Genomic DNA, 23666 nt, shown 5'->3' on the forward strand with positions numbered 1-23666 from the left:
TGTTTCAAATTTTTAAAAAATCACAAAAAACAACAATCCTAACATGTCACAGAAAGTGCCTTCATTTATCTCTCACTTCTACCTATTTAGGATTTCTGCTCTGATGCTTTAGATATTCTGTGAAATGCCTGGCTTGACACTAAGCACTCCCATACATTCCTCTCTGCACTGTACACCAACATGTACATTTTTGGGTTTTAGAAAAAAAAAAACCTGGATGGCTTTGATCCAGCTGTTATAACTATTTTCCTATACAAACAATGAGAAAGGCACTTTTTGAAGAAAGGCTATTGGAAATTAAAACCCTACAATAGTAGTCACAGTTCTAGTTTACAGGTTACTGTCCATGATGTTATGGGCAACCACATTTTCTATTCAACTTGTACAATCCTGAAGCAGCACTACACTAAGTCAATATGCCTGTAAGGTTGTAACTCTCCTCTGAATTATATAGTTATTCTGCTCATCTGGAAACGTTATTTAGAAAGGCTATTGTGTTTCTTCAGTAGCTGGTTGTAACATAACTCAGTTATAGCACAACAATAACATTTCCATTTCATGTCACTTCACAAAGCACAGCAAGGGTCTCAAATCTGTGCCACCTGGATTTCTTGTTTAAAAAGGGCTCAGTGCAATCAATGTACAAAATTTCAAATTAATACAATTAGTGTTGTGTTTAAAAATAATTCAGAGCTCAGGACTTTTCACATAGCATTCTTATACAAATGGACACTCCCTGAGAAATCCTGAGAGCTGAAATGATAGTGGGTAGGAGGAGGTAGAATTGCAGTGACCCTTAAGAAATTGGGGGGGGGGGAAGCTACAAAGGAAGCTGGGATACATAAATATACAGAAAGAACATACACAGCTATCTAAAACAGCCTGGTTTTGAGGGTTGTTAAGTATATTCAGGTGTGACAACCTTTGTAAAATCTATATTGCATCATTCATGATGCTAATAATCCTTCCAATCTCTATTTCTTTGTGTATCACACTGCTTTTGCCAAGGATTTTTCTGCAATTTGCAAATCACATAATTAAAAGGCCATTCACACCAGTTATTCACAGTTCAGGAAACCGTTTCCAAGAAGACATCAAGTGGATCAGGAGGATTCACAGAGTAACAGGAAATTAAAAAAATAAAATGTATAGACATTTCTTTATTAGATGTGCAAGTTGAGTCCTGTGCAAAAATTGAAAGGAAAAAACAATATCTTCAGTCTCCTTGATGATCTATTTTGGTAACATCAACTTTCAGGCTTCACACTTTTGGTCTTGTTCAGATGATCAAAGCTGCTTTGGAGTTTAGAAAGGGAATTCTTCAGCTGTGGAGACAAAAGGCTCAATTGTGGCTTTAAAATTTATCAATATCATCCTAATAGTCAAGTGCAGACCCAACTGCTAATAATTAAATCCACACATTGGGACCATACAGACACACAGAGATCATTATGCAAACCTGAGCACTTCAAACAAAAATGAAAGGGGTAAAATCCCCCCCTCATAGTAGCACTGTTTATGCTTGCACACAGAATACAACTCTGTCACCTGGCCACATCCAGCCTCCTCACAGCAGAGGCAGCAGATGGAGGGCAGCAGCGCCTGACAAATTGGAAGTCTGAATAGTCCCTGTCACCACTGCATCAGCTAGGAAGACAGGTTGTAAGCTAAAGAAGGAAGGGTGAGGGGAGGCAGCAGTGGCAGGCAGGTAGGTGGGCACAGAAGGAGCAGTGGGAATTGCTCCCCTCCCCACTGATCTGCAGAGATGTGGAACAGCAGGAGCCACTGAGGGGTGGACCAGTGAGAAGGGGAGAAAGAGAAAAGGTATCAAGAGAGAATGTGTGGCAGAGACAGAAGGAACATAGAAAGAAATTCATGACAGCATGCATGTGTATGTAAAATGAGAGGCATGGGAGGAGAGAAAGAGAGCATAACAAGGGAAAATGAGAGAGAAATAACAGCGAAAAGGCGAGGGGAGGATGCAAAAGTGGAGGGCATGGGATGGCTTTTTCTGCTATTTGCTTGCAAGTTCCTGCTTGTTATAACTAATTCTGAACAGTGGCCTCAAAGTGGGGATCAAATACAACATGGAGCAATGTACAGGTAGGAAATATTTTTCTACAAGCCTGGGGGATGTCTCAGGCTTACAAAAAGATGAAATGTTAAAAAACACACCGCAGGGTTAAAAATTATAGAATCTTAGAAGCAATGTCTGCCTGAAAAAGAATGCCACTGTGATCTTATGAAACTACACTGGGGTATCTTAAGTGGCCATTTTTGAGATTGCTAAACCAATAACCATTTTTAGGGATGTTTATTGGGGATTCCAAGCATTTGTGGTTGTGGGGCTGGGAGCAGGGTGGAGAAAGACTCAGAAACAGAACAAAAAGGATACTTAGGTAGGCAGGTGGATTGGAGAAAAAAGAAGAAGAATTGTCAGATAGAGGAAAAACTGAAGATGGGAACCAGAAAGAAGGGTGTAAGTGGGTATGTGAGAATCAACTAAATCCAGCCTCCAAGTAGTACTCCAGCTTTCTAAGGCAGGAGTGGCCAAGTTGTGGCTGTCCAGATGCCTAAGGCTTCAAGCAGGCCAAATCTAAAATGGACACAAGCTCCCATTTTTCTCTTAAATGTACAATTTCACAGTTCTTTAGTGTTAATAATACCCTTTCCATATAAATATTATTGGGATGTGAAAATAGAAGGGAAACAACAAAGACCAAAAAATAAATAAATAATAAGAACCCCAAGAATAGAATATTGTGCTTTCATACAAACACTCAGAAAATATTCTGGCAGATCTCAGCTTTAATACTCCACTAATTCCTAAGGTCCCTTGTGAAAATATTTCAGTTTCCATTATTTAGGAGGTATGATTTCAACCTAATTCAGTTTTTGCATTCTGATCTCAATTCATTCACATAGGAAAACATGATAGAATATTTAAAGACCACAGAGGTATTTTACTTAGGCACTTGAATTCTAATTCCAAGGGGCTTTTTGTGCCAGTATGCACCTAAATGATGTACTGACACCTCTTTTGGGATGGCCTTGTCAGAAAGACGCCAGTTGAGAAGGCGGCAGATTGGACTGCAAAGACGGCAGCGGGGCAGACATATCACACTCAATGATGACATTATCAGTGAGTGTGATGAAGTTTATCAGCCTCCATTGTGAGTACTGGCACGTTAAAAAAAAGTACTACTAATTTCTTCCCTGAAAATGCAAGCTTTATATTCACACCCACAAAGCCCAGAAAAGCATGAAGAATAGGAGCACCTACCTGTTCAAGTAATGCTATAGAGTCTCTCAGCACCCCTTTCACATGCTGGACTTTGTCATGCTGAGAGATTTTCTCTCTTGATGCCATATTAAGGGCTAAACTGAGAAGAGAACAGGAGTACTGTTAGATCAAATGTTTGCCTGATGGTACCAAACAATCCTGCCTCCTCCTCTACTTCATAATTGCCTTGTGGGTTCAATCCCCCATGCACTTGAGCCATACCTTGAACCATGAGGAAAAGCAGGGTATAAATGATTTAATAATAAATATATCACATTATGTTTGCTCACAAATTCATGGCAGGCAGATCTAGAGAGGACACCAGCTGTCCCCTTCCTGCACTCGAGCTTTCTCTGTGTGTGTGGCTCTGCCTGCTCTGGCAGCCATCTTGTGATTGCAGCCACCATCCTGTGTCAGAATGCGAAAGGGGCCCAGAAGCTCAGAAAGGTTGGGTGGGCCTGAGCTAAAGCCTTGCTTTAAAAAAAAAAAAAACTGAATCTACAATCTAATCAAAATTTTGATATAATGTTATAACACTAAAGATACCAGCTATTGGCAGTTTTTAAAAACATGGGAAAGGGCCAGCAGCAGCACAGGATGCATGTTAACTGATGGCTGCAAAGGAACAGGACAAGGAAGCTGGAGAAACTCAGCATCTGGAAGCCTTTTTGCTGCCATGCAGACCTGGCAGCCTCTGGAAGAGCAGGAAACTCCAAGGAATTGTTGCCATGTGGAAGAGCCCAAAAGGCAACAGACATCCAGAGGGACTGTTACTTTAGTTTATTCAGCCTTACAACACAGATAATTCTTTTCCATTTAACTGTCACCTCCCCCACCCCCACCTCAAGATTCAGACATAGACTACAGTTGTGGCATGAGTGTGGCTTCTTCCCATGTTGTTTTAGGAGCACTGGATTATGCAACATTATCTGGTACTTCCAAAACAGACAGATATTGTTGGTGTGAAGTAATTACATTAGGTTCTTGATCTTATTGCTGTCACATTTCAGGTAACTTAACAGAAATGGCAGGGAAACCCATGTTTTGAGGCCAAACAGGCCAGAATAGGTGGTGGAATATCCAACAGAAAATTGTCTGATGGCCATATGGAAGGAGATGGTTCTTCAATTTGAAATGCCTGCACTAAAAAAGCCACAGGCTTCCACTATTACAGATTTTCTTCAATAAATCTTAGGTCGTTGCATGGCCAAACTAAGTGATTTGAAACTTTGGTGGTAAGGCACAGTCCAACTGGGACAGGAAAGTGGCTCACTTTACAGATCCTTCTTCTTGAAGGTGAACACGATAAAACGACTGAGCTGCATTTTCAATCTTCGACAGTTTAAGGAATAATGTCACATTCAGCAAAACAAGTAAGAGCAAGCTGAAAAGGAGAAGAAAAACAAATTGTTTTTATCATTTTCTTCTATTCCTTTGTGTAGCTTCATGATAGCTAGAAATAAGATAACCCTGAAGAGATAACGGAATATTAGCTTCATGAAAATATCAGAAAGATAAACTAAATTATACTAACACCTGCTTTTCTTTTACAAGTACATTTTAAAAAGATGTTTTGATTATACTGATATTCTCTTTTTATTTACCACATTCATGTATCCTGCCTTCAACTCAAGATGGGCAACAATCTAGAAACAAGCAGCAACCCCAACAAATATACATCATCATGGCTGAGTTGTGGGGGGAGAGGGGCTTTTTTCCTGGGGTGCCTTGATACCGGGTCCTGTTCCACAGAGTTAGGGACTTGGGTGAGTCTGGGCTGCCAGAGCCAGGTGGTCTGGACCATTTTTATTCTTTGTCAGAAATATCCTACCCTTGAAAAAGTATACTAGAATGATGTCTGGTATCCACCAAAACCAAATGGGAACAGAGGATTGTGCATGCCAACTGCACTCATCCTGCTGGCATATATAGGCAGCACAAAGCAGGATAGTGGAATAAGCCCCCAGTCAGATAGAATGTAAATCTAAAGGTTACTATGCTCCTAACAAAAGAACTCCAAAGAGAAAAATCCAGTTTGAAAGTGAATTAGAATTAATCACAACATCCCTGGCAGGTGTGAATAAGGACTTTCCTAGTGATAGTTGGTGTTTCTACTCCCCATTTCTTTTGGTCTGTTCTTCCCCGTGATGGGACTTTCACCAGTGAGGCCTAACCCTGGTTCCCTTTCTTCCTGTCACATGACATCTTGTTTGCTTGCACTTCTGTGGGTCCCAGGTCTGGAAAAGTAGAAGTAATGGAGTGGTACGTTCATAGTTTAAAGGATCATCACTTTGGAAGAGGCTTCTTCAAAGGCCAATTCTATTAATCCCTTATTTCCCCCCACAGATTTTCACTTGAGCTAAGAAGCAGAATCCCAAATAGTAAGACAACAAACATCAAGGTATTATTTTCACAATCACTAAGAAAAATGCTAATGGCTTCCATGACACTGACAAAAATACTACTAAGTAAGATTAAGTATCCAGCAAGTACTTACAAGATGCTCATTATCACTATGATCGTGATGGTCTTATTTTTAGCATCCTTTTTGGGTCCTGTTGGACAAGAGGAAAAAAGTTATTTATTCCTTTTCCTAAATCTGATTAATCTCACTTCAGTACACAAGTTATGTTTCCACTGCAAAAATGGGACTGACCTAGGTCTGAACTGAGAATTTACTGCACCTATATATGCAGGAATTATGGGTAATTTGCATAACAATGAATTTAGCAGCTACTCTGATGCCTTTAAAACAGTTCCAGATTTTTAAAAAAGAGCTAAATTTCCACAATTACACTGTGTTATCAATTTTATGTTGAACCTTGTATTAATTTTGGGACTCTCCTATTATGTTTATTGTCTTTGGATAGATTCTATCATGTACTTATGCCTTCTAATTGCTTGTGGCCCTTAGTACCTTCATTCACAACTCCAGCCTGTGTTCTGGTAATCTGTTTTTCTAATCAATTTCAAAATGGCCTTGCTTCAAATTTCACCAGTCATCTTAACACTGATGAGACTGCATGGTTCTGATTTCACACAGCACACAACAAATTATGGTTGCATTAATTCATCAAACAAGTAAAGCAGTAGGAGCAACATGAAGGAGCCTGAAATCTCAGGGGTTGTGCATTCCTTTCCTCCTCCTCATGTTGGGTATTCCCCTTCTACCTACTTTCTATTTCTTGAGCCCAGTATACATAGGGGTAGATCTAACCATTCCTCCAAGAAGCATTCCTCCAACTTATCATTGAAGGAGCCATTTAAGAGAAAGGTTTCAAAGTTTGCTCACTGGAGCAGAAGGAAAGGGGTAGGATCCATTAGTCAACAGACGATATTGTAGTAACAGTGCTTCCTTCCTTTCTGGTAGCCAGATAGCTGGGCACCCAGTTATAAAACACTTATGTCCAAAATATCTCATTACAAACTGGGATCAAGGATCCAAATGTAATGTCCCTTCAAACTGAAGAAGTGTTGCTTGTCACAGTCATCACTTAACCACAATTATTTCCATTACCTGATCTTCTAAAATTGTTTTTAACATTCAGATTTCCTGTTCTGTCTGTTCTGTCTGAATATACATCATGGATGTAGCATGTACTGAGACTCACACACTCACCTGGAAAGTTGGAGCGCTAGTTAAGAAACTGAGAGATAACTTTAAAAAGCTACTGAAATAATTATTGGCATAAACCTGTACTACACCATCTGTGATGCACTCAATTGAGAAAAGTGAGACTTTATCAATTCAGCATTAACTCATTTAAGTTGCCTCACTTTGTTCATATCTTTCCTGGTACACTAAATTGTGCCATATGTTCTTCTAAAATATTCAGTTGTCTTCTAAAACAGCCAGCACATGGCCATATGTGATCCCCAATCAATCTGGTGTCACTAGCATATTGAAAGGGCAATTGTGCAGCAAGAAGAACTCTGATCATCCAGAAATTAAGAAAAGCATCCATAAATCTGGGAAAGCTTGCCATGGCTACAAAGTCAGAATCAGAAATCCTTTTTTTGGTATATAAAGCTAACAAAATAAAATTTGTATAAATGTCAAGTTCAAAATTGAATGAAATGATACAGTGAATACAAAGAACCCAAAGGAAAATAATAAATCTGCTACTAATTGTCCCTAACACTTATCCTGGCACAATTTCATGACAATGTCTTGTGATTTTTTAATCTTTTATACTATTATTATTGTTTTATCTCTTTTTGAATTGCTTCAGTTTTTACTTACAAGTGTATTTGAATTTTGGTCTGAATGACTGTGAAATAAAGATTGATTGATCATGACACCTTACAAAAATTTAGCTATGATAAATTACAAAGTCAATTCCAGAATAATAACATCCACTGGATGATGGACCCAGAAAGGGAACAAACATAGCTGCATTTTAAGCTCCCCTTAAAATGATTTCTTTTACAAGCTTCTTTTGCGAACTTCTGCCTGGACCAGAATCTTCTGCAAGGTTTGCCCAGGCATATCAGGTCCTGCACTGTGATTTATGTAGATGCTCAGTTTAAACATAGTATAACAAAGAAATCATACACATTCCCAAACTCATTAAATGTATTCTGCTTTACCTGATGAATGCTACTAAATCATCTATTGTATCTATCTAGCCAAAACATTATCTGCTGCTAAAACCCACAATTCAGCATTGAAAAGGAAGCATAACATATACAAGAAAGTAATGAAATGAAACCATTTTGTACACCTGCTTGCTTTATCAGCATTTCATTGCCTACATATAACTAGGAGATATCCCATATCTTCAACACATGTAAAGGTAAGAGTCAGGAAAAGATGTGCTACATAAACATGTGGATCTCATAAACACCCAGCCATCAAAGTCCTTGAAATCAGTTCACAGCCAAAACAAATACTCCTTTTTGTTGTGCTCACCTGTATCAGCACGAGAAGGCAAACCTGCATCTCCAGCAGAATACTGTGAGGAGCGTTTAGGAAGGATCTCCCCAATGTTCCGTTGCAAAGTCCATTTCCTCCTCCTCAAGACACCAAGTTTTGCTGGATCCTCTATTGGTTTGTTTATTGCGTATGCTTCCATGAGCAGTTCTGATTCTGTAATAGAGAAATTCTATTATTCTTCTACTACTTTTTCCATTTGACCTTAAACCAAAGAAATTCAGACAATTGACTATTTATATATTTTGTCTTGGTGTTTATCACTGTCTTTAAATGGTTACCTCTGACAGGAGAAAACAGTATGTAATACATTGGTAAAACAAATGTTGCATTTCCAGAAGCCATATGGAGTCAAGTTTTTTGAGGCAAGTTTTTTTTTTTTTTTACTGGACCAATATCAGATAGCAACAGTAAGTTTAAAGTCTCACACAGGCATGATTCTAATGTAAAAACAATCTACAGTTTATCATTATAGAAGAAGCTCAAGAGTATCCTCAAATTTCCACCTTCTTTTCAGTTCTCACATGAAGCAATCTAACTAAAACTTTATGCTTTTGGAACAAATTATTGCTCGCTTTGCTGTACTTCAATCTATGTTTCGTAATTTGAAAGCCTGATAAACTGGAGTTTCCCACAAATGATGCTGCTTTAATCTAGTTCTTGCAGGTAATATTAGGGTAAGAGGCCAAGGGTCCTCCAGGCTTCCTTCATATAACAGTAAGCTATAATTTCTTGTTAGACTTAAGGATGCCAAAGAAAAGTATAGGCTAGATAAGAAACTGAATTTACCCACAATAAATGGAGTTTGATTATGGTAGGAGTCATGGTTCAGCAGTAAGACATCTACTTTGTATGCAGAATGTTCAGTTAGTACACATATGATTATGGAAAATGGGAACAAAATTCTATCACAGGCTCAGTTATGGTCCTCATGTCCAGGTTATCGCAAGCAGTTTAATGAACTGAAACCATTACAAATGACAAACGTATAATTGGAACCAGGAAGGTGCTCTATGCAGAATCACATCATTACTTCATTATGATCTACTCAGACTGGCAGCAGATCTCCAGGGTCTTGCAGAGGATTTCCACATCACCTGATACCTGGCCTTTTAAACTGGAGAGGCCAGGGTTGAACATGGGATAGTCTGTATGTCAAGTAGATATCAAAGCACTAAGCCACAGCCCCTTCCACCCTGGTGTTGGGTTTAAATGCTCCATATCTGACATGTGATGCAGTGATTATTTTCATCAGAAAAGTAACCGCTGTTCCACACCATGTTTGTGCAACATAAATGTAAATACAAACCTGTGTTAGACATATGGATTCTAACAAGCCTGATGTATGTAAAAAATCTACAGGGTCAGAGGCCTCCAGAACAAAGAATGATGTCTCAGGCCTAGTAGAGAAATCTTTCTACTCATTTGAAAAATGGTGATGTAGTTTCTATTGATATTGGGCTTTCATGCTTTGGTGTTTGCTCTGTGTCTGACCTGGCCAAAGCTAGTTCTGTTTATAGTAACTCTGGGCAGGGATCCCAGAAATATTGCTGGCACTGAATAAGATCAGCATTCAGAGCAGCTGACAATAGTTCCGGCAAATACAACAGTTTGGGAGAGGGAGAAAAAACATGGAGGAAACTTGGAATATTTGGTTATCATTTTAAAGAGAAAAGGAAATATTCCAGAGAGAAAATTTCACTTATATTTACGTTGGGCCTGAGGTTTAATTACAGTAGACTGTGTTAAGTTGGGGAGTTCGGAACTGAGAGACATAAAAGAAGATTGGTGAAGAGTTTGGTATTATGGGTTTTTAAGTACTCAAATGAGTCCAAAAGCCTGATCCAGGCTGTAATTTAATTTCTTAAAGTATAATCTGGAATGTCAAAAGTCACACAGTATCCTCTCTCTGTACCTTTAAATCATTTTGCTATTGGTCATGCTACCTACAGAGATACATGTCTAGTGTATAGTAAATATACTTCACCTATGAATCTGCATGTTACCCTTTTCGCTTTTCCCCATTAACCCTCAGAATAGTTGGAATTTAACCCCTAAATAAAGTTTACAATCAAGTTTCACCCAGTTTGGATCCATCATCAAGGAGCAGGACAAGCACCACTTTGACTTTTGACTATAGAAATCCAACACTTACCAAGAAGCTGAAAACTTTCTTGGAACCCACCCCATGTATTTTTCTCTATTATGGTCTTGACAAGTCCCCATGGTTGCTTTTTATATTTCACATCCGAGGAAACCCTGCAGTGAAAGAAGAATGCAGCTAGCAATACGGCAGAACATAAGAGCAGAAGTCTTGCCTTTTCACTCAGTCTGAGAGCAATTTCTCATTCTTTGTACTTTAAAGCAGCAAGCTGCACAAGGAAGCAAAAGGCACAGTCGCTGCAGTGACATTTTGTGTACCCACACTGAAAGTTGAAGGAGGAAATGCACAGTCTCTAAATAGCTCAATGCAGTAAGGGGTACTTTGATTGATGCCTGCATATGCCCATCCACTTTAAAAGCCTGTTTTGTATCTTACAGTAATTTATTAAGAAAATTCCACTGAACTGGCAGTTGGGAAAGTCTCACAGCTCCTGTTTAGGAATGCATTCAATCGCCAGGGAAAAAACAGGAGTCAGTGTCAATTTGTTGAGATCATCATATTCCAACCAACAATGGAAACAGAAATGGATGGCATTTTTATGCCATCTTCTTTCATTCTTGCCACAAGGAAATTTGGGCAGAAGAGCCAGTTGGACTGTACTTTTGCTCCTCAGCAATTTTGCACAGCCTCTCACATGACAAAACGAAAAGGCTCACCGCAGTCTGCATTTCTGACTGGACATATGGGTGATGCAATAAGTATACACAGTGTAGAAGTAATCATGGTAGGGCACATCATGCGTGAACACGTCTGCATCTACCCGATACATAAGACCTTTGTGGCTTTGTTTATGCAGGACCTATTTTAAAAAGAGATAACATGTTCAGTATACAGTTTCTGCTCCTTTTCAGTATACATTTTTTGGAATACGGATTGCCAAGTGAATAAAGGACAGGACAAACAAACAAACATCAAAAAAAGCTTAGAAGCATGGACAGAATGCAGACCCCGTCCCCAAGGATAGGTGAAATACAACTGCAAAAAAGGCATGTAAGCATATGCCATAGTGTTTTGCTTCTTACTGAGTAGTTTACATATTGCAGTTCAGTGGGGTGGAGACTAAAGTTCATCACAGCCGTTGCCATCTGAGCAAAAGTATCCCATATGTTTTCTGGACTAGAAATTGGCAACTGGAGGCTGTTGTGGATTTTATCCCTCCCCCTCCCTATATATTACAACAGAGAGATCATCCTTTGCACACATACCCAGTCCCAGCCCATAGTGGCAGATGACAGCAATAGGTCTGCCAGCTCAGCGAAGACTAGCAGGGGCTCACAAGAGTGCTGGAGGAGCAGAGAGGCCCAAAAGCAAATGTAGCAAAGCAACACACAGGGTAGCTGGGAGCAATGCAACTCAGGAAACAGCCTCCTGACATGCCAGAGATAGCAGCAGCCCCTGTGGAGCAGGACAAGGCAGGAGGAAGCAGAAAGGAGGTGCCAGGGCTGGCTCTGCAGTAAGCAAGACATCCCCCAGGCTTCCAAGGCCACAGCATGCTAGAAAGAAGGGTGGGGAAAAAAAAGCATTGTCCTTCTCAGGTCCAGCATAAGGGCCTTTGAAAGTTCTCAGGGAGGACGGACTCAGGATGGAAAGGCCTACAATAGCACTCCATTGGCCCCAAGTCCTGCCAGGTGGAATGGCCCAACTCATACAGCAAAGGCAGCAGAGAAGCCCAAGAATGCCCCTTTCTTGGGGAGACCCTTAAGGGCAGCCCAGATGAGAGCCAAGGAGGAAGAGCAAGTGTCCTTCTCAGGTGAATGTGGGAAGATCCTGATGGCATCAGCAGAGAGCAAATTGGATGAATGTAACTTCCCTTCTCCCCCTTGCTTTACTGAGGCTCCCCCAAAGGTCTTGCTGGGGAAAGGGAGCAACTCTAGAAAATGCCCCAGACTCCAGCCATGTGCCCCTGGAAGTGGACAGGCCTCTAGATGCAACCCTTCCAAGAATGCCAACTAGCCCACCATCTGCCAGCCTAGATGCAAAAAAGTAATTGAGAAAATGGTAGACAGTGATTGAGGTGCTGGCCAGTTGTGTCTTAGCAAATTCTTTTTTCTCTCTTCAGATATAAACATAAGCAAGTAAATTAGGCACCTGCTTTTCAGTTACACTTGTGAATTTCCCAATTAGTGGATTTTTGAGCCCAAGAGTGTATGTCATGGTCCTCAGCTGATTCCCTCCAGCATCTCTGCACCAAGGAGTCTGTACTGTATCTAGGCACAACAAACGTCATGATTAATTTCTAGCAATTTACACAATAGTATAATTGTCCTTAAACATGCCACAATGGTTTGAGAATGCAAAACTGTAGAAGACTGCATCACACATCTCCATCCATATGTCAGCCCAACATGTGATCATTCCCAATATCCAATGTTTAGCTCCACTTCAATACATAATCATTAAAGTGCAAAACTACACCTAATGACAAACCAGAGCTGCCACTGATAACAATGTCACATTCCTGAAATCTGTCTCTCTAAAGCTGAGGTAGGTAATCACCTGGCATGTGTGCCAATAGCAGCATACCACATAATTTTACTTGGCACCCAAGCAATACAAGTGCTGCCACATAGGACTAGCAGTGCAGACAAAGGCTAAAGACATGTCTTGTGCCTATCATCACCTCTCCAAACTGCACAGCCTCCAGCTAAGCCTAAGATGTATCCTTGAGATGGTGACAACATTGCTGGGGTTTGGCTTCCTCTGAACACATCTTCAAGAAAAACAGTTGTCCGCTTGCCCGCCCCCCATTTTATTAGTATGGTACATTGTCTTCATCAGCACTGTCTTCCATGGAGTCTGCCATGACAGCAGTGGCAGGAGCCCTTTTTCTATTCTACGACCAGTCCCGCTGCTTTCCTGCCGAAGAGGGCTGGTTGTATGGGAGTTGTGTCCATCTGGCTGAATGCACTTGGGAGCACGTAGTCATGCCCCCAGCAGCAGCCTCCCACCACTTTCTGTTTTCTAAGTACTAAGTACTTCTGTTTCTAAGTACTAAAAAAAAAGTAGTAGCATTGTAATACAATAACCTAGGGTGTTTTTAAAAAAATAATAACATCCAGTGTTTCTGGAGGAGAGGTGATGGAGGCCACAAAATGCTGGAATGGAGGGTGCAATTAAAAGAAAGGTGCAAGCAGGCACCATTATTTACAGGGCATCTGTGAATTAGGCGATGCTCCTCTGGGTGGACAGAGATCCTAACTACACATTTTTGGAGGCACACCATAGGTCCTATCTCCAAGAAGAGTCGACAGGCAGAAAGAAAGGGTTGTTGGACTTAAGGTGCCACTGGACTCAGATTTTGCTCTGCGTCTTCAGACAAAACAGCTACCCACTTGAATTCTTTTACTTTCTGAGAGTGATACAAAAAGAACTCTTAACAGTTGCAAAATTATTTTACTCCTTGGGTTATACGTGATTAACAACAACTAGCCACTGCTCAAGATTAATGTATCATAGAGCTGCTACTGGATACAAAGATAGTATTTAGCAATAAACTGATTTTTCCAAGCGATGAGTTGGAAATTTCTTTCACCACAAATACTAAATGGAATACTTACCGGTTATATTTCTACTGTTCTGATATCTCTGCATGAAATGGGAATTGGTGAAAAGCATCTCAAACATTCTGTCTGCACCAATATGAAAAACCCGATTAACAAAGATTTTCCCATGGAGGTCATCCTCTGGGATGGTCTTCTCATCTGGGAGTTGGTGGGAAGAAAACATACAGTGAAGAGGTAAAAATATGGAAGATACCACACAATAAAACGTAACAAAATGACAATACATGCTCATATCAGAGATTGCTGCAATCCTGAAGGTTGACTTGGCACCCTTAAAATGGAGGAAGCACTGTAGAGCTGTATACTACTATCTGAAAGAGCCAGAAAAGTCTGAGTAGGAATTTATTGTAGCAATGGATGAATGAATTTAAAAGAGCCCAATGCAAAGCTGCTACATCACTGCTGTAGATATTATGTATTTAGGAATTTATCTGCTCTCTTCAGGTTCAAAATAACTTCCACAAACAGAATCAAATATCAAAATAATATAAAATAAATGTAAAACTCAAAGAAGGAACAAGAAGAAGAAGAAGAAGAAGAGTTGGTTCTTATATGCCGCTTTTCCCTACCCGAAGGAGGCTCAAAGCGGCTTAGTCGCCTTCCCATTCCTCTCCCCACAACAGACACCCTGTGGGGTGGGTGAGGCTGAGAGAGCCTAGATATCACTGCTCAGTCAGAACAGCTTTATCAGTGCCGTGGCAAGCCCAAGGTCACCCAGCTGGTTGCATGTGGGGGAGTGTGGAATCGAACCTGGCATGCCAGATTAGAAGTCCGCACTCCTAACCACTACACCAAACAAGACTTCAGGTTACAAATTCCACAGCTCAACAATTAAGCCCAACTTGTCACAGACTACCAAAGCCAGCGATGGTCAAATGACATTTTTCCCCTCACATGGAAACAAGCTATTATGACGACAGCTGAAACATGAACAGTGTATCGGAGATTCCAAGATGACTCAGTGTTTTCTAGGCCATCATAGGTTAAGAATTACAGTCTCTTACAGTAGTGATCCCCAACCTGTGGGCTGCGGGCCACATGTGGTCCGTCGACTAGTTGGACGTGGGCCCCGAAGGACGCCCTCTCCCCCCCCCCGGCCCTTTACAACACACTTCGTGTGTCATTGTCTCCCATCACTCCCAGATGGGACTATCTTGTTGCAGAGAAACAAGCTCAGGGTTCCCGTTGATTTGTCATTGTCATGAGTTAAAATAGTGAATATTTTCATGAGTGAAAATAAAATGTTCCTTGTATTCATTGTTGTGGCGTGTCTGTATCTTATTTTGAAGGGATGTTTAAACATTACCATAGTGATCAGAGAGCGTTAGGGCAGTGGTTAAGAGTAGAGGAGTAAACTACCCCCCCCACCGGGCCTCAGTAAAAGGCATTGAGTGGTCCCCGGCGTTGAGTGGTCCCCGGTGATAAAAAGGTTGGGGACCACTGTCTTACAGTATCAAGATGTGGCAAATATGGAACCTTGTGATGGATGATGCAAGTCAATGCAGTCCCAAATGTCTAGTTCTCCAGCAGGTCTACTGTTTTGATTACGGTAGTTTTAGGTTCATTGCACTCAGAAACTAACATTAACTGGTATGGCCATGCGGAACATGTAAAATTGCATTTGTTAACTAATTAGGAGTTTAAAATAAAAATATGATAATAAGAGGATTGGGTGCCAAGTCAACCTCCAGGATTGCAGCAATATGGGTTTTGTGATAGGGTGATCAAGTAATTGGTGCAAGTGCAGTATTTCTGCAGATGCACATTTAATCTATGTGAAAGGTGGTCAATTTGTATCTGTGACCATCCAAGTTTTCAAGATTAAATTGGTATCCCAACTACCTTACAGGATTTCAATTCCCTGGAGAAGTGGCAGCATAGGAAGGAAGGAAGGAAGGAAGGAAGGAAGGAAGGAAGGAAGGAAGGAAGGAAGGAAGGAAGGAAGGAAGGAAGGAAGGAAAGGAAGGAAAGGAAGGAAGGAAGGAAGGAAGGAAGGAAGGAAGGAAGGAAGGAAGGAAGGAAGGAAGGAAGAAAGAAAGAAAGAAAGAAAGAAAGAAAGAAAGAAAGAAAGAAAGAAAGAAAGAAAGAAAGAAAGAAAGAAAGAAAGAAAGAAAGAAAGAAAGAAAGAAAGAAAGAAAGAAAGAAAGCCCTGCCTGCCCATCCACCACAACTATCTACCCAAAGGTGAGGGAGAGAGAGAGAGAGAGAGAGAGAGGGAGAGAGAGAGAGAGAGAAGGGAGAGAAGCAGCCTACTGTGTGGATACCTTGACAAGCCCTGGGAGACCCCTTTCCAGTTGGTGTTGGCTGGAGTGGGCAAGGCCACAAAGAAGCTGTTAGTGGAGGGGAAGCAGAGCTAATATGAGGGCACTGTCAGGGGGCATAACATCACAGTGGATGGCAATGACTATGATATTGGTGCTGCTGTGTTAGCTGTTGAGTCTAATACAATATTCTGTTTACAGTGCTACTGGTGAGTGCATAACACCATAAGTTAGTCTATGCTGGTATAAACAATGGTGTAGACTGGATATGGCCCAGTGGGACTTCAAGAAAGGCCTGACTGTTTAGTGCTGACTAAATACAGATCCATAGATTTCATATTTGATCCTGATTATTATAATTTTTCCTTGGGATCAGATTTGAAGGACTATAAATATGAAAGAAATCATTTACCTTCACCATCACTTTCTGAGGGACTGCTCTTCTCAGGAGAAAAATTCTCATTTAGGTCTGGTAGCTGCCCTGAATGTTTGCGTTGTGCTAAATCAGCTGACTTCCTTTGTGATGACCTCAGAGAACTCCTTCTCTCTGATCTATCACAGTGAGATTCTTCTGGCTCAGCATCCTAGAGAAAGAATCACAAGCAGTGATTAGAATATTAAGCATGCTCATAGGCTCCACACCTTATTTTGCAAGCTACTATTGCTCAGTACGCCTCATGATGATCTGCAGTGCCAGACTTCTCAGTTTCAGTCCTATATTGTGCAACAATACGTGGCCCAACTAGTTACTGAACAATTAAGACAAATGTATATAAAGGTATATTCCCAGTAGTGGAACCCAGCAACCGCTGGTTGCCATGTTTATGGATGTCATTGTGACCAACAGAGAAAACAAGGCTCTAAGTCAGCCTTTCTCAACATTTTTTATCATTGAGAAACTCCTGAAACATTCTTCAGGCTTAGAGAAACCTCAGAAGTGGCACGGTAGTACAGAATATGGTTAGGAAGCATAGCTGTGTACACGCCCACTCGGGGTCCCTTTCCTTCCCACCTGGGGCCCCTCCCCACCCCCCTCGAGGCCCATCATTGGCCATTTGGGGAGGTGAGGCAGGTTTACATGACCATATATGGTCATATCACCCAATAAATGTTCAACAAAAAATATATAAACCATTAATTGACTCCCAACCATTTGAGAAACCCTTCACCAAGCCCTTGCTGAGAAAACCTGCTCTAAGATGAGTAACAGATGAGGCTCTAAATGCTGAAACAACATTGAGAAAAGACTTCAAAAGCTTACTCAGCTGTAGCTAGCCAATCACAAGCTCAGAGCCTGTTGCCCTGGCTCATACAAGCTGAAAAAAGAGCCCAAAAGGGTAAACTGTGTTGTTGCCAAAGGGCAATGTGTAATGAAAATAAATTAAACAATTTAAGAAAATCTATAGTATGTTTCTGTGAACTTATTTATTCTATTTATTAGTTGGAAAAGAAATCTCAATTCAATACTAAATCATAAAACATAAGGCATTCCAGTAGATAATTGTTGCCTAAATGTTTCAAGGCGCCAGTTAAACATTTGAAAATATAAATTCAAACTACATTCAAAGCCCATTTGTGAGAGCGGACTTTGAAAGAGCCCCCCTCATGTGTTTCTAGGCCTGAGGGAAAGGCCTGCTTCCCCCTTCCCCCCTGGCGTCGGCGCGGCCTTTCGCTCAAGCCTAGAAGCATACCCTGGGCCTCTTCAAGGCCATGGTGTGCTTCTAGGCCCGAGGGGAAGGCCTCTGTCTTTACTCACGGTGTCCTGCTGCTTCCCCGTAGCTTTCTGGCCTGGCCTGGTGAGGGCCTCAAAGTCTGTCCTGGTGTGGGCCTAGTCCTGGTGAGGGCCTAGAAGCCTTTCTGGCCTGTGCTGGTGAGGGCCTAGATTGTGCCCTCACCCGGTTGGCTAGAACTGCTGTCTGTCCTGGTGAAGGGCCAATTGGAAGGTGCTTCGCACCTTTTTAAATTTACAACAACAACAACAACAACAACAACAACTATTATTATTATTATTATTATTATTATTATTATTATTATTATTATTATATCTTCCTATTGGCCCCTCACTCAGACTGGCCCCGCCTACTCAGCCGTTAGTTAAATATGAATACAGCAAAAGCTGTATAAAGATGAGTAGCCAAATTGGTCTGAAGTAGCACAATAGTAGCACAACAAAATCAGAGTCCAGTAGCACCTGACAAGGAGTGCTTACACTCGAAAGCTCCCGCTTTGAATAAATCTTTGTTGGTCTTAAAGGTGCTACTGGACTCTGATTTTATTTGAAAATATAGTTACCCATTTAGACTCAAGAACTCATTTCAAGAACTCTAGTCCTTCCGGTATGTCAACACATTCCACTCCTCTCAACTCAAATTTGGACATTTGTTCACAGTGATTAAGACAATAAATTCTAAACTTCTGAGGATCATGAAGAAATTCCACTGCTTACATACACTCTCAGAGATCTGATAAATTATTAATGAAACTTCTTATTACTTGAATAATTCATTTGAAGGGATGTCATTACATATGAACCAAACTAAATGTGGTGGAGGAATTGTGGTGCCCATAAGTCCATCATCCTCACTTTGAAATTATTTTAAAATGTTGACCTGATACAGCCCATGGCACAGAGCTCTTCACCCCTTGTTCTTTCCAATGCCAAAACAGTGGCAGCCCCATGCCCACAGCAGCTATTTTTCCTCTTGAAAATCACAAGAGGGTGGGAAGAGCTCCATGCTGTGGGCACAATCCCTGTTGCAGCATTTTTAAATCACCTTACAATGGTAAAGGTGAATGTGTGGCCACTACAAGTTCACTGCCATGTTTAGTCTGGCCCTATATGTTCAATAGAAATCAGAAAAAAGGGAAAGCAGATTTCCAGACTCTATCAAATACTTTGGCCACCTCATGAGAAGGAAGGACTCCCTGGAAAAGAGCCTAATGCTGGGAGCAATTGAGGGCAAAAGAAGAAGGGGACGACAGAGAATGAGGTGGCTGGATGGAGTCACTGAAGCAGTAGGTGCAAACTTAAATGGACTCCGGGGAATGGTAGAGGACAGGAAGGCCTGGAGGATCATTGTCCATGGGGTCACGATGGGTCGGACACGACTTCGCAACAACAACAACAATAACTGTGAGAGATCTATAAGTGGGTTTCTGGCCAGAAATGTTTTAAACTGGATCTACATGGACAAAAAATAGATCACAGAAATTCTCTCTCAAGCAGAAATAATTACAGATAAAAACTACACTGATACATGAAACTATCTTGTGTCAGGCCTGATTCAATAGACCAAGAAAAATTCTAACCGGCAATAACTCAGGAGCATAAGACATAGGTCTTTTCCAATATCTGCTACTAGAGATCCCTATCTGAAGATGTCAGGGATTGATCCACAGACTTTCTCTGCATGTAAGATATGCACTGAGCTACATGGCCTCTTCCCAAAACCAGTATTTCCACTTATGTTGTATATTCAAATGTTAACATAAAAAAGACTCCGTAGCAACTTACTACTGTTAGCACATTTCCATTAAGAGACTCAGTTTCAAGTATCTGAATGATGGGCTCTTGAATTACATCCATGGCTTTAGATGGCTTTTCATCTTTCTCCACAGATTCATCACAAAGGCTAGATCTGTTAGGGCCAGAAAGACAGTTGCACAGTTAATTCACACTTTATTACATAAAATGTGTGGCTTCTATAATAAACTTGGTGGTCTCTTCAATTATTCAGATCAATCCTGCATGGTATATGAACAAAGAAATACCCTTCGGACATCAAGTATATGGCCCTTTCCATTTACCTGTTGCCTTTCCTAACACCCAGTAGCCTTTTCAAGTTTTCTCAATGCAAAGAACTCCCTGATGAAAAGTGTCCACTAAGGGGACAGATTTTCTCTCTATACTACGCTAGGGATTTGGTTTGGATAAGCCAAAAAATATCCAAATCAATGCTGATTTGGGTACTTTTTGAACCTGAGTGCATCGCCAATCCCTGCACTTTAAATGGGCCAACTCATTGGTGGCCAAATCATAATGTGGATATTAGGCCCATTTAATGAAATGTCTGGGGGGGGGGGGAGATAGTGCCAAGCAGCTGATATGCTATGATCAGCTGCTTGTGGGCCCGTTAAATGCCTATGACATTGCCCCTCTTACATTTGGCTCTGGCCATTGGACAGCCTTTGGTCATATGCTTTTATTCCCCTCACACTTCTCTTCTGCCATTGTATAGGCCACCACAGTGGATGAAGAATAGCGAGGTCACAGAGAAGTCCCTGGATCTAAGCATATATCCTGTTGTTATTGTTGTTAGGTGCGAAGTCATGTCCGACCCATCGCGACCCCATGGACAATGATCCTCCAGGCTTTCCTGTCCTCTACCATTCCCCGGAGTCCATTTAAGTTTGCACCTACTGCTTCAGTTACTCCATCTAGCCACCTCATTCTCTGTCGGATGATGTCTCTGCTTTTTAGGATGCTGTCTAGATTTGCCATAGCTTTCCTCCCCAGGAGCAAGTGTCTTTTAATTTCTTTGCTGCAATCCCCATCTGCAGTGATCTTGGAGCCCAGGAAAATAAAATCTGTCACTATCTCCATTTCTTCCCCATCTATTTCCAGGAATTGAGACGGCCGGATGTCATGATCTTTGTTTTCTTGATGTTGAGTTTCAAGCCAACTGTACTTGCAGCTAAAATATATCCTGTACTCGCAGCTAAAATTTCTTCAGCCAGCTTATGGATCTCCATTAACACCATAAAACCATAATGAAAAATGTCACACATTTAACAGAATCAGCAAAAATGATATAAGCTGCAGGAGAACCACTGGTAAATGAGACCAATGAAAAATCTTGGGGCAAAAATCCATCAGTTAAAAAAATACCACCTTAAGTCTAAGTAGGGTTGCCATATGGAAGCAGGCTGATGGCAGGGGGAGGATTTGGGGGTGTGGTTGGAAGCTTCCCAATGTGCTGACATAACACAGAATGTCATCTGACATCAATATGTCAGAGATGATCCTCTGGCTTCTGGGCAAAACTCTATGGTAGGTGCTGCACCTTACACCCACTCCCCCACACTCAATACTGGCAGCCCTGACCAAATATTTTAAGGATTTTAAGGTAACTGAAAGCTCATATAGTTCTGTTAAAATTGGCAAAATGTGTTCCCTGTGTTGTACCAATAAAAGATATAGTAACTGCACCGCTAACTCATTTTACCGAATGCTAACTAAAAACTGTGGGGGGAGGTGGGCAGTGAGGCCACTGACAAGCAGTCTTGTGGCTAAAAGTACTTTAATAAAACTTGAAGCAATTAATTTCCCTTCCCTCACCTTTTCTTCTCTCTGAGTCTCAGCTACCTTTAGCATTGTAGGCCTCCCAAAATATATTCAATCCTCATCAGAATGTTTTTCGTATCTCTTTCTTGTAGATTAATGTACAAAATCATAATTGATGGAATACCCAAGGGATTTCCCCAAGGATGCAGAAATTCCAGCTACACCTGTTAAGAGTTGTTGTCTAATACCACCTTACCTAGACTGTCCATTCTCCTCAGATGATGAATAAAAATTTTCCATTTCTTCAGTGTTCAAGCCCAGCTCAGAGCCATAGCTTTGCTGCACAATTTGCCAGAATTCCTGCTTTTTCAGTCTCTGCAAAACAGAAAACATTTACATACATTTGGTCAGTAGTCATGGTTCATCTTTTAAAGTCAGACACTATTTAAAGAGAAGTAATAAAATACACTTGAAGGGCTCCTAATTGACCATTATTTAAAACTAGCTTCAAAGCCCGTTCCTAAGAACATGTCTTGAAAGGGCCCCTGGCCCCACCCAGGCAGTTTAAGATGGATTTGGGCCACTCGGACTCCAGAGCAGCTTGCAGCCAGATCAAGTGGGGCGGGCGGGAGCTGGCCACCTCGTTGGCAGGTCTGGGACAAAGCTCCTTAGCAGGCAGTCATCAGCAGGCCCAGGCTAGCAGATCGGGAGGCCCTCGTTAGCATTAGCAGGCCCTCCACCAGGACCCTTTGCCCAGGGCCCTCTCCCCTTACCTGCTGCTGACTCCAGGCACTGAGGCATGTCTGAGAGCAAAGAGGCTAGAGTCCAGAGATGGAGGGTGGGAGCTGCAGGGGCAGGGCCAATCAGGGTGCAGGCAGCTAATACTAAACTCTATTCCAACTCGGGCACCCAGGACATGTTCCACCCACTAGGCTTTTTCACAAATATTAAGAGGAACATTGGATAAGGATGTGTTTCGTGCTATCCAGCTAATATATCTAATATATCAATGGACTTGACTGGCATTAAGCACTCAAATGAAATATTTCTGCACCCAAATGAAATATTTCTGCATCCAAAGAATAATTGCCTTGTGGAATTCACCATGATTGAATGGAACCATCCATGTTCTGAGGTAGTAACTCTCTGAACATGGGGACTGATAGGAAACAACAACAAATAAATGTTATGGCCACCATATTATCTTTGTAGCTCCCGTAGGGACATTAGTTTAGCCATTGTGTCAAAGCAGCATTCACTACTAAATGGATCAATGGTAGAATCTAGCACAGCTGTTAAATTATGGCAAAGGGACAAAGAATGAAAGTTTCAGCCATTTTACAATTTCAATTGAATCAGGACCAAGATGCAGAGAGGAGCTGAGGCTGTTAGAACATAAAGCACCTTCAAGTACAGGGGGATCACTCTGAGAACTGTATTCAAGATTAGGGTCCATTCCGCACAGGTTTAATGTAGCAGGAGTGTGGCAAATTGTAATTGCTACTAATTTGCAGTTATGCACGACGTCGTACACAATCTGCCACACTCCTGAAAACGATCAGCAAAAAGCACTTCGTTGTAGCGCTTAAAGGGAAATCCCAAAAAGTGGATTCACCTTCCGAAAAGCACTACACTCTTGCAAGCAATCTGCAACAGTTCCAAAAAAGATCTGTGCATTCCCATTGTTGCGGTTTCAGCAAAGTCCCTCCCCCTGGCTCTCTCCTCTGAACTTCCAGCGAAGCAATCGCCATTTTTTTTTCTCAGAGCGAGCGGAGAACAACGAACCAGCGAGCCTTCATTCTCCCAGCGAGGCTTCTCTGGCTGCAGTCCCTCCACAGAGCTGCTTTAAGTCACCAAGCACAACACAGCCCCGTTTGCAAGTTCCCTTTATTTTCGGCCGAAAATCGTGCCCATGCACCGGGGGGGGGGGGTTCACTCGGGGGAGCATGGCAATAATGAATCGCCAGCTCATTCACCACCTGCCAGCTAGATCAACGCAGATTCGTTGCAATGTGTTTTTTTTTATTTTTTAACCTGTCTTAAAGGGAAAGGGGCTTTTCGGGAGCATGATAACGGCCGCCCATTGGCTGTTCGTTTGAGTGACGGCCAGGGGCGGGACAAAGCACAGAAAAAATTGCTTCCTTTCTAGCGATTTTTGGCGAGACCGGAAACCTGTGG

At 41.5% G+C, this 23666-nt stretch overlaps 1 protein-coding gene across 5 annotated transcripts in view; it reads right to left on the bottom strand.

The window, feature by feature from the left end:
- Positions 1-1046: 1046 nt before the first annotated feature.
- The window catches only part of GRAMD1C (GRAM domain containing 1C), a 56927-nt gene continuing 34307 nt past the window's right edge, over positions 1047-23666 (bottom strand). For 4 of the 5 annotated variants that reach the window (XM_077341974.1, XM_077341975.1, XM_077341976.1 and 1 more), the window contains exons 7-19: positions 21745-21863; positions 19719-19842; positions 16617-16788; positions 13938-14081; positions 12469-12587; positions 11037-11179; positions 10372-10475; positions 8196-8372; positions 6801-6902; positions 5781-5838; positions 4557-4667; positions 3284-3383; positions 1047-1325 (exon numbers count right to left, since the gene is read on the bottom strand). In XM_077341974.1, coding sequence (XP_077198089.1) covers positions 1248-1325; positions 3284-3383; positions 4557-4667; positions 5781-5838; positions 6801-6902; positions 8196-8372; positions 10372-10475; positions 11037-11179; positions 12469-12587; positions 13938-14081; positions 16617-16788; positions 19719-19842; positions 21745-21863 — 1551 coding nt within the window. In that variant the 3' untranslated portion in view covers positions 1047-1247. The remainder of the gene's footprint in view (positions 1326-3283; positions 3384-4556; positions 4668-5780; positions 5839-6800; positions 6903-8195; positions 8373-10371; positions 10476-11036; positions 11180-12468; positions 12588-13937; positions 14082-16616; positions 16789-19718; positions 19843-21744; positions 21864-23666) is intronic. The other variant, XM_077341978.1, reaches the window with a different exon arrangement.

The sequence above is a fragment of the Paroedura picta genome, chromosome 6 (genome assembly GCF_049243985.1).
Source record: "Paroedura picta isolate Pp20150507F chromosome 6, Ppicta_v3.0, whole genome shotgun sequence".
In the NCBI taxonomy this organism is placed as follows: Eukaryota; Metazoa; Chordata; class Lepidosauria; order Squamata; family Gekkonidae; genus Paroedura; species Paroedura picta.